This window comes from Kogia breviceps, chromosome 6 (assembly GCF_026419965.1).
Source record: "Kogia breviceps isolate mKogBre1 chromosome 6, mKogBre1 haplotype 1, whole genome shotgun sequence".
Taxonomy (NCBI): domain Eukaryota; kingdom Metazoa; phylum Chordata; class Mammalia; order Artiodactyla; family Physeteridae; genus Kogia; species Kogia breviceps.
In genome coordinates, this window is record NC_081315.1 from 30,411,475 (window position 1) to 30,423,515 (window position 12,041).

Below are 12,041 nucleotides of genomic sequence, written 5' to 3' on the forward strand. Positions count from 1 at the left end.
TAGAATTGTGCAACCATCACCACAATCATATTAACATTTAACGATAATTCTGTATTATAATCATCTATAAGCAATGCTAATAAAGATTCCCAAGATATAAAATTATGTATGTACTACTACTACTAAAATACAAAAATACATCCGCTCAGAATGGAAAAATTGCATTCTTTAGCCCAGCTATGTACTTAGTACATAATAGAAAAATAAAATTAATCAATGTCCAAATTCAATGACTGATTCAAATCATCACCGAGGAAGTAACATAATAATACTTTAGTTTGGGGCCACATAAAAACAAAGAAAATTCAGTAACAAAGATTCACTTAAAAGGACATTAAGCAGTAGGCAGATTTCAGGATATTTTCATTCCAACTGTTTTTACTATTGTTAAATTATAAAATTTCTGTGTACAAGACTAAAATCTTCAACACAGGGGGGATCTTTAAGCTATCATATTTACCATGTATGAAAGTGTAAATCTAAACTAGTAAAGCATGTATTAAAAGTTTTAATAAAATGGCGTTGTTCTCAGGCTACAGCTTAAGTTTCTATTTAAAAGACAAATTGAAATCCTTGTTAATTTTCAAGAAACAAATTACTGAATTTTTAATATCAGCCGTCAATTTTAACAAAAAGCACTTCAAACTTTTTTGGCACAAAAAATTTGGAAGACAGGTAAGTCTTTTAGTTATATAAGCTATTTTTCCAAACTTTCAATTAAAAACCAAATATTAAAGTATAAAATTTCACATATTATTGTTTTTTTTCTTTATACTCACCAACTTTAATGAATAATTAGTATTTGTGAGCACTATGCTAAGGACATATATGAATTATGTTATTTATATTATAACAACCTATGAGGGAATCATTTATTACAACCCATGAGGTAAGTACTACATATCATTATCCCCATTTTACAGATGAGAAAGAAGTAATTTTCTTAAGCCTCCAGAGATAGAGAGTGTAAATACTGTTGACCTTTTTTTTCTTACCTGAACTAGGGATACTTTTTTAAAGATTTCTTTTTATTGAGTAACGACAGAAAGCAACAATGTCTTCCAGATCACTAAGGTTCAGAAGTTCCATTTCAGAATTATATCAGCTTGAATTATCACAAACTTTCACATAAATGCTATTTTCTTTAACATGCAAATAGTTCACTAAAGGAGAAAAGAGCATTTTAAGCCTAGTACTTTAGTCCCTAAGGATCTAGCTGAAAAGCCAGACAAGCCCTTGAACTTTATCAAGATAAATCCCTAGCATCCGCTAATCACCAGAGAGGATCTTCAAATTAGATAAGAGCAAGAATTTTGGCATGGGAATGAACAAAAACACCTTGCCATCCACAAAGGCCCACAACCTGGCAGCCTTTCAGCAAGGTTCCACTCATGTAGCTGTTACTCTAAACGTTCCAGCTATTTCTTGGAAGTTGATAATTCTTAAGATATGAGGAGAGTTGTGATTTCTGACACAGCATTCCAGAGATAAATACATGATCAGAAGGATGCTTTGAAATTCTCAAAGATATTCCTCTGGTCTAAAGCTGCATGAAAATAGTTTTTCAAAAGGTGTCTCTTGCTAAGAAAAAGAGGGCGGAAAAACAGAGCAGTTTCCTTGCCATCAGATAGTATGTTAAATGCATACCAGACATGTAAGTTCCAAATAACCTCCTGAAAAATGCTATCACCAAAATTCCCCTTTGTTTCCTATTTCAACAAACCCCTTTAAAATGTATTCCCTGTGCACAGTTTCCTAAATAAGTTTGTAACCTATTCATTGAAGGTATCACTAAGGCATAGACAATTTCTATGGATTTAAAAAGAAATAAATCCCAAACTACATGAAATTCAGTGAATTTATAAGGAAACAACTTTGAGTATATTAGTAAGATTTATTAAATGTAAAAATCTATCCTTAAGTTATTCTCACTATTCAATCTACGATTAATACAAATTTAAACAAATTTATAAAAATTGTGAATATTAGAAAAAAATTAATCATTTACAACTCTTCTCACCCTCAAAATACAGCCATTGCAGTTTGTTATAAATTTTTTGAAGCATATGGGAACATATACATTTTTTCAAAAGATCATAATTCCAAACTAAACTGTACTCTGCTTTTTCCATTTAATAATATATTTTCAACATCATGTTACATCAATACATCAGTTGTGCTTTTCTCTCATTAGTGGCTGCATAGTAATTACTATATTCATAGGAAACACATGTAACAAATTCTTAATAAATTGGCAACTATGCTTGCATAGCACAGCCAAATGACAGGATTTAGAGTCCACTGGCCATGGTTTAAATATTAGCTCCACTATTTATTAGCGCAAAAGCTTAAGGCATTTATTTACTTTCCCCGTGCCTCAGATTTCACCATCTGTAAAGTAAGAATAAAAGTATCCGGGGGCGGAGAGAAGATGGCAGAAGAGTAAGATGCGGATATCACCTTCCTCCCCACAAATACATCAGTCAGAAATACATGTACACATGGAACTGCTCCTATAGAACACCCACTGGATGCTGGCAGAAGACCTCAGACCTGCTAAAAGGCAAGAAACACCCCACGTACCTGGGCAGGGCAAAAGAAAAAAAGAATAAACAGAGACCAAAGAATAGGCACAGGACCTGCGCCAGTGGGAGGGAGCCGTGAAGGAGGAAAGGTCTCCACACACTAGAAGCCCCTTCACGGGTGGAGACTGCGGGTGGCAAACGGGGAGAGCTTCAGGACCAAGGAGAAGAGCCCAGCAACAGGGGTGCAGAGGGCAGAGCGGAGAGATTCCCGCACAGAGTATCAGTGCCGACCAGCACTCACCAGCCTGAGAGGCTTCTCTGCTCACCCACCCGGGCGGGCGGGGGCTGGGAGCTAAGCCTCGGGCGTCGGAAGCCTGGAGAGGACTGGGGTTGGCGGTGTGAACACAGCCTGAAGCGGTTAGTGCACCACAGCTCGCCTGGAGTGAGTCGGGAGAAGTCTGGAGCTGCCAAAGAGGCAAGAAACCTTTTCTTCCCTCTTTGCTTCCTGGAGAGTGAGGAGAGGGGATTAAGCGCGCCGCTTAAAGGAGCTCCAGAGACGGGCGCGAGCCACGGCTAATGGCGCAGACAACACAGACGGACGTGGAAAGCTAGGGCTGCTGCTGCCGCCACCAAGAACCCTGTATGCAAGCACAGGTCACTCTCCACACCTCCCCTCCCAGGATCGTGTGCAGCCTGCCACTGCCAGGGTCCCGTGATCCAGGGACAATTTCCCCGCGAGAACACACGGCGCACCTCGGGCTGGTGCAGCGTCACGCTGGGACAACATTAAACGCACCAACAGTCGAATTATAGGGGTCCCAGAAGAAGAAGAGAAAAAGGGACTGAGAAAATATTTGAAAAGATTATACTTGAAAACTTGCCTAACATGGGAAAGGAAATAGTCAATCAAGCCCAGGAAGCACAGAGAGTCCCATACAGGTTAAATCCAAGGAGAGACACGCCAAGACACAAATTAATCAAACTATCAAAAATTAAATACAAAGGAAACATATTAAAAGCAGCAAGGGAAAAACAACAAATAACACACAAGGGAATCCCCATAAGGTTAAAGCTGATCTTTCAGCAGAAACCCTGCAAGCCAGAAGGGAGTGGCAGGACACATTTAAAGTGATGAAGGAAAAAAACCTACAACCAAGATTACTCTACCCAGCAAGGATCTCATTCAGATTTGATGGAGAAATTCAAACCTTTACAGACAAGCGAAAGCTGAGAGAGTTCAGCACCACCAAACCAGCTCTACAACAAATGCTAAAGGAACTTCTCTAGGCAAGAAACACAAGAGAAGGAAAAGACCTACAAGAACAAACCCGAAACAATTAAGTAAATGGTAATAAGAACATACATATCGATAATTACCTTACATGTAAATGGATTAAATGCTCCCACCAAAAGACACAGACTGGCTGAATGGATACAAAAACAAGACCCATATATATGCTGTATACAAGAGACCCACTTCAGACCTAGGGACACATACAGACTGAAAGTGAGGAGATGGAAAAAGATATTCCATGCAAATGGAAATCAGAAGAAATCTGGAGTAGCAATTCTCATATCAGACAAAATACACTTTAAAATAAAGACTTTTACAAGAGACAAACAAGGGCACTACATAATGATAAAGGGATCGATCCATGAAGAAGATATAACAATTGTAAACATTTATGAACCCAACATAGGAGCACCTCAATACATAAGGCAAATACTAACAGTCATATAATGGGAAATCGACAGTAGAACAATCATAGTAGCGGACTTTAACAACCCACTTTCACCAGTGGACAGATCATCCAAAATGAAAATAAATAAGGAAACACAAGCTTTAAATGATACATTACACAAGATGGACTTAATTGATATTTATAGGACATTCCATCCAAAAACAACAGAATACACATTTTTCTCAACTGCTCATGGAACATTCTCCAGGATAGATCATATCTTGGGTCACAAATCTAGCCTTGGTAAATTTAAGAAAACTGAAATCGTATAAGTATCTTTTCCGACCACAACGCTATGAGACTAGATATCAAGTACAAGAAAAGCTCTGTAAAAAATACAAACACATGGAGGCTAAACAATACACTACTTAATAACGAAGTGATCACTGAAGAAATCAAAGAGGCAATCAAAAAATACTTAGAAACAAATGGCAATGGAGACACGACAACCCAAAACCTATGGAATGCAGCAAAAGCAGTTCTAAGAGGGAAGTTGATAGCAATACAATCCTACCTTAAGAAACAGAAAACATCTCAAATAAACAACCTAACTTTGCACCTAAAGCAATTAAAGAAAGAAGAACAAAAAAAAAACCAAATTTAGCAGAAGGAAAGAAATCATAAAGATGAGATCAGAAATAAATGAAAAAGAAATGAAGGAAACAATAGCAAAGATCAATAAAACTAAAAGCTGATTCTTTGAGAAGATAAACAAAATTGATAAACCATTAGCCAGACTCATCAAAACAAAAAAAAAGGGAGAAGACTCAAATCAATAGAAGTAGAATTGAAAAAGGAGACGTAACAACGGACATTGCAGAAATACAAAAGATTATTAGAGATCACTACAAGCAACTGTATGCCAATAAAATGGACAACCTGGAAGAAATGGACAAATTCTTAGAAATGCACAACCTGCCGAGACTGAACCACGAAAAAATAGAAAATATGAACAGACGAATCACAAGCACTGAAATTGAAACTGTGATTCAAAATCTTCCAACAAACAAAAGCCCAGGACCAGATGGCTTCACAGGCGAATTCTATCGAACATTTAGAAAAGAGCTAACATCTGTCCTTCTCAAACTCTTCCAAAAGATAGCAGAGGGAGGAACACTCCCAAACTCATTCTATGAGGCCACCATAACCCTGATACCAAAAACAGAGAAAGACGTCACAACGAAAGAAAACTACAGGCCAGTATCACTGATGAACATAGATGCAAAAATCCTCAACAAAATACTAGCAAACAGAATCCAACAGCACATTAAAAGGATCATACACCATGATCAAGTGGGGTTTATTCCAGGAATGCAAGGATTTTTCAATATACGCAAATCAATCAACGTGATACATCATACCAACAAACTGAAGGAAAAAAACCATATGATCACCTCAATAGATGCAGAGAAAGCTTCTGACAAAATTCACCACCCATTTAAGATAAAAACCCTGCAGAAAGTAGGCATAGAGGGAACTTTCCTCAACATAATAAAGGCCATATATGACAAACCCACAGCCAGCATTGTTCTCAATGGTAAAAAACTGAAACCATTTCCACTAAGATCAGGAACAAGACAAGGTTGCCCACTCTCACCACTTTTATTCAACATAGTTTTGGAAGTTCTAGCCACAGCAATCAGAGAAGAAAAAGAAATAAAAGGAATCCAAATCAGAAAAGAAGAAGAAAAGCTGTCACTGTTTGCAGATGACATGATACTATACATAGAGAATCCTAAGGAAACTACCAGAAATCTACTAGAGCTAATCAATGAATTTGGTAAAGTAGCAGGATACAAAATTAATGCACAGAAATCACTGGCATTCTTATACACTAATGATGAAAAATCTGAAAGAGAAATTAAGAAAACGCTCCCATTTACCATTGCAATAAAAAGAATAAAGTATCTAGGAATAAACCTACCTAAGGAGACAGAAGACCTGTATGCAGAAAATTATAAGACACTGATGAAAGAAATTAAAGATGATACAAACAGATGGAGAAATATACCATGTTCTTGGATTGGAAGAATCAACATTGTGAAAATGACTCTACTACCCAAAGCAATCTACAGATTCAATGCAATCCCTATCAAACTACCACTGGCATTTTTTAAAGAACTAGAACAAAAAAGTTCCCAATTTGTATGGAAACACAGAAGACCCCTGTTTATCATTCTCAAGCAATCTTGAGAATAAAAAATGGAGCTGGAGGAATCAGGCTACCTGACTTCAGACTATACTACAAAGCTATAGTAATGAAGACAGTATGGTACTGGCACAAAAACAGAAATACAGATCAATGGACAGGATAGAAAGCCCAGAGATAAACCCACACACATAAGGTCACCTTATCTTTGATAAAGGAGGGAAGGAAACACAGTGGAGAAAAGACAGCCTCTTCAATAAGTGGTGCTGGGAAAACTGGACAGCTACATGTAAAAGTATGAAATTAGAACACTCCCTAACGCCACACACAAAAATAAACTCAAAATGGGTTAAAGACCTAAAATGTAAGGCCAGACACTATCAAACTCTTAGAGGAAAACATAGGCAGAACACTCTATGACATAAATCACAGCAAGATCCTTTTTGACCCATCTCCTAGAGAAATGGAAATAAAAACAAAAATAAACAAATGGGATCTAATGAAACTTAAAAGCTTTTGCACAGCAAAGGATACCATAAACAAGACCAAAAGACAACCCTCAGAATGGGAGGAAATATTTGCAAATGAAGCAACTGACAAAGGATTAATATCCAAAATTTATAAGCAACTCATGCAGCTCAATAAAAAACCAACAACCCAATCCAAAAATGGGCAGAAGAACTAAATAGACATTTCTCCAAAGATATACAGATTGCCAACAAACACATGAAAGAATGCTCAACATCATTAATCATTAGAGAAAAGCAAATCAAAACTACAATGAGATATCATCTCACACAGGTCAGAATGGCCATCATCAAAAAATCTCGGAACAATAAATGCTGGAAAGAGTGTGGAGAAAAGGGAACACTCTTGCACTGTTGGTGGGAATGTAAATTGATACAGCCACTATGGAGAACAGTATGGAGGTTCCTTAAAAATCTACAAATAGAACTACCATACGGCCCCGCAATCCCACTACTGGGCATATATCCTGAAAAAACCATAATTCAAAAAGAGTCATGTACCAAAATGTTTATTGCAGCTCCATTTACGATAGCCAGGACATGGAAGCAACCTAAGTGTCCATCAACAGATGAATGGATAAAGAAGATGTGGCACATATATACAATTGAATATTACTCAGCCATAAAGAGAAATGAAACTGAGTTATTTGTAATGAGGTGGATAGAACTAGAGTCTGTCATACAGAGTGAAGTAAGTCAGAAGGAGAAGAACAGATACTGTATGCTAACACATATATATGGAATCAAGGAAAAAGAAAATGTCATGAAGAGCCTAGGGGTAGGACGGGAATAAAACACAGACCTATTAGAGCATGGACTTGAGGATATGGGGAGGGGGAAGGGTAAGCTGTGACGAAGTGAGAGAGTGGCATGGACATATATACACTAGCAAATGTAAAATAGCTAGCTAGTGGGAAGCAGCCGCATAGTACAGGGAGATCACCTCTGTGCTTTGTGACCACCTAGAGGGGTGGGATAGGGAGGGTGGGAGGGAGGGAGATGCAAGAGGGAAGAGATATGGGAACATATGTATATGTATAACTGATTCACTTTGCTGTAAAGCAGAAACTAACACACCATTGTAAAACAGTTATAGTCCAATAAAGATGTTAAAAAAAAAAAACAGTATCTATCTATCCACCTACCTACCTATCTTTCTAAAAAATGCACCTTAATACACCTTCACAGGGTAAAAGCTCAATAGGTATTAGCTTAATTATGAAATTCCTCTTGTAGAAAGAAAACATTTTATACTTGCATATATCTTCTGTATAAACTTATATAATTAGGTTTACATTTTTTAAATTTTAATTAACTGCCAATTTTCCCTCAGATAAATTGTACCAATATGCCCTCTCAACAATATAAAAGTGGGGCTTCCCTGGTGGCGCAGTGGTTGAGAATCCGCCTGCCGATGCAGGGGACGCGGGTTCGTGCCCCGGTCCGGGAAGATTCCATGTGCCGCGGAGCGGCTGGGCCCGTGAGCCATGGCCGCTGAGCCTGCGCGTCCGGAGCCTGTGCTTCGCAACGGGAGAGGCCACAACAGTGAGAGGCCCGCATATCACACACACACACACAAAATATATATATATATATATATATATATATATATATATATATATATATATATATATATAAGTGTTTCTTCATACCCTCATTAAGACTAGGTATCATCTTTTAAATTTCTGGATTTCTTCATGCTAAGTGTTATAGACTAATATATCTTCAAAATCAATTCATACCAGTATATATTGTTCTGCTTTTTTTCTCTTTAATAGCTGTATAGTAATCCACAGTGTAAGGATAAGGAAATTGAGGCTCAGGAGGATGAGGTAATTTGTCCAAATTCACTAATAAGTAATACAGCCAGAACTCAAAACACAGTTTCATCTGTTTTCTAGAGTCAATATTCTAACTCCTATATTATAAAGCCTAATAAAAAAGAAAAAAGAAAAAGACATCTGAATCTAGCAGCCACTATATCTATAATGTCACATTAGACATATATCAATATGCTATTTACCTGGAATTTAGACTCTGTCAATCTCATCATTCCAGGACACTGACCTAATCTTTAAACAGAGGTAGAGGGAGTAAGATGATAGGGGATGATGGCAAAAAGATTTTCTATTAAAATTATATATTCCCTGTGTTCTTTCAGAGCATATTAATTATATAAATAATTTTAACTAGCCTGGATATCAAATGTGCCAGCAAGTCTGAAGTAGAAAACTAGGAGATGAGATGAAATACAGAGAACAGGAGACACAAGGAAATAAATAACCAGACAGAGGGAAATTATGATGAGGATATGTCAAAAGATAACAGAAGCCAAGTGGAAGGAAATCCCACTGGCCAAATCAGAGACAATTTGAGCATCAATATAAACAACAACATTATTATAATTCATTCTATAAAGTATGAAACCGTAAGGCCATAGGATGAATGTACTGAATTCATTTGATGAGGAGGATAACAGTTTCTAAACCCCTCTTCCCAGGGAGTACCTTAACAGTGGAGAAACCCAGAAAATACCATTTTTATAAATGATCAGAATAAGTATCACCAGCAATGAGATAAAACCATGTGCCACTTGTTAGAATACAACAGGAAGAAACAGCATCACTTCTATGATATTACTTCCAAAGATGCTTTAACTTGAATCTAATCCCCAGGACACTAATTAGACAAATCTAAACTGAGGGACATTATACAAAACAGCTGGGCTCTCATTTTCTGAAGTGTCGAGGTCATTAAATTTAAGGAAAGACTAAAGAACTGTTCTTCCAAATTGAAGGAGGATAAAGAGACACAACAAAATACAACACGTAAGTCTGAATTTGATCCTTCTACTATAAAGAGCATTACCAAGAAAATTAGTGAAACTTGAAAGGTGTTTCAAGATTTGAAGGTACTATTACTATTATATCAATGTTAATTTCCTTATTTTGATGAATGTATTGTGGTTATATAGAAAATATACAATAAAATATTCAAAAGGCGTGGAGTACTGTATCAATTTTCCCTCAACAGATTCAGGAAAAATAAAATTTCTTTTAACTGGCAACTTTTCTATAAGGTAGAGCTTGTTTTCAGATAAAAATATTGATTTTTGAAAAAAAATATGCTTAACAACTCTGATACATACATGTCTTACAGGCAGAATTTCAGAAAATTTAATATAAAGAAAATTTTCAAGCAAATTGGCCAAAGGTTTCTTAGGACAGCAAAACCAACAAAGTCAGGAATCTATAGTTAGCTTTCTCAAGCTGTCAAGACTCTGAACACTTTGTTGAATTCCTGAATCTGTCGGAATCCACAGATTCCCACTTTTTTTCACCAAGGCTGGCACAGTACAGACAGCAGGGGAATGAAAGGTAACCATTTGTAAATATAGGTGATTTCTAAGTTGTAACAAACGAAGAAAAAAATTATTTAATATACAACTTGCCAATGTAATATTAAAATTATTCTTAAACAATCTTAATAATTATATTGATAAATAAAAATCTGAAATGTTATACAAACCATACAACAAAATATACTTATAATTTTTAAAACTATATCAAAATATCCCTTTTTTTTTTTTTTTTTTTCCGGTATGCGGGCCTCTCACTGTTGTGGCCTCTCCCGTTGCAGAGCACAGGCTCCGGACGCGCAGGCCTAGCGGCCATGGCTCACGGGCTTAGTTGCTCCGCGGCATGTGGGATCTTCCCGGACCAGGGCACGAACCCGTGTCTCCTGCATCGGCAGGCAGATTCTCAACCACTGTGCCACCAGGGAAGCCCCAAAATATCCCTTTTTAATGTTGAAGCTACAAAATTTAACAAAGTTAAATTTTTGTTTAACCTTTAAATCCTTAGAATTTATATATTTATAAACTAATGAGAACCTACTGTATAGCACAGAGAACTCTACTCAGTGCTCTGTGGTGACCTAAATGAGATGGAAATCCAAAACACAGGGGATATATGTATACCTATAGCTAATTCACTTTGCTGTACAGTATACACTAACACAACATTGTAAAGCAACTATACTCCAATAAATTTATATATTTATAATCTTTAAATCCTTATAATTTATATATTTAAATCCTTATATTTATATATTTAAAGACTATTTACAGTACCTGTCGAAAGATCTGAACTGCACAGGTTGCTCAACAGATAGATCACCAAGAGCTCCAAGGCAGGCTGGTGGCAGAAGGGCAGGATCCACTGTGACTCCATCTCCTGGTATGTTAACCAAGCTTCGGAGAATGTCCTTCACATTGATATTTTTGGAAACTGGAACTGATGGTGCAGACTTCTTATCCAATTCATTTTCTCCATCGCTTTTGGCTTCCTGAGATTTACTGACTTCTGAAGAAAGAGTGCACAGCACCTCACTGATGGCATCTGGGCCTGCACTGACACTTGGAGGTGCTACCGGAGGAGCTACGTCCACATTGCTTCCTAAACCAGTAGCCATTTCTTCGCCAATGCCTGAGTCCCTCCTTCGAGCAGATGATGCACTTTCAGATTCTTCCATGGATGCTGGAGTTAATGGACTGAAGGCTGCTGGTGAGTTTTCTATATCTTACCCAGAAAAAAAAGAAAAGTATGAAAAAAAAATTTACAACTCATTTTTAAAAGGTACATTCAGTACTAATTATTTTAAATTGTGAAATATACAGCATGTTCTAAAAGGTAAAAAACAAATTAAATAATCTATAAAATGTACTCAGTAAATAATTAGCTGGTTCAATAAAATAATAATATAATAATAATAAATAATAATAACAAAATATCTTAGAAAACCCCAAACTGAATATGACATAGCAATGGATAGCAATACGAGGTTGAAAGCCATTGGCCTATAAGAAAAAGTCCAAAATCCTTAAGATAAAGTACAAAGTGCTTCAATAATATGAGTTGGCTAAGTTGTAAACTTTATCAGGGCAGGGAATTTACGTTCTTTAACACTTCATCTCCAGTACCTATGACAATGCCTAGGCCTACAACAATGCCTGGCAAGTAGTAGGTAGTCAATAAGTATTTTTCAGATGACTATTCAATTCCAACTTTATCTCCTGCTAATCATGGCATAACACATA

General features: G+C 36.7%; 1 protein-coding gene across 2 annotated transcripts in view; it reads right to left on the reverse strand.

Annotated features, from left to right (window-relative positions):
• The window catches only part of LRBA (LPS responsive beige-like anchor protein), a 721,911-nt gene that overhangs the window by 534,120 nt on the left and 175,750 nt on the right, over positions 1-12,041 (reverse strand). For both annotated transcript variants that reach the window (XM_059066707.2, XM_059066706.2), the window contains exon 29: positions 11,076-11,523. In XM_059066707.2, the coding sequence (XP_058922690.1) occupies positions 11,076-11,523 (448 nt within the window). The remainder of the gene's footprint in view (positions 1-11,075; positions 11,524-12,041) is intronic.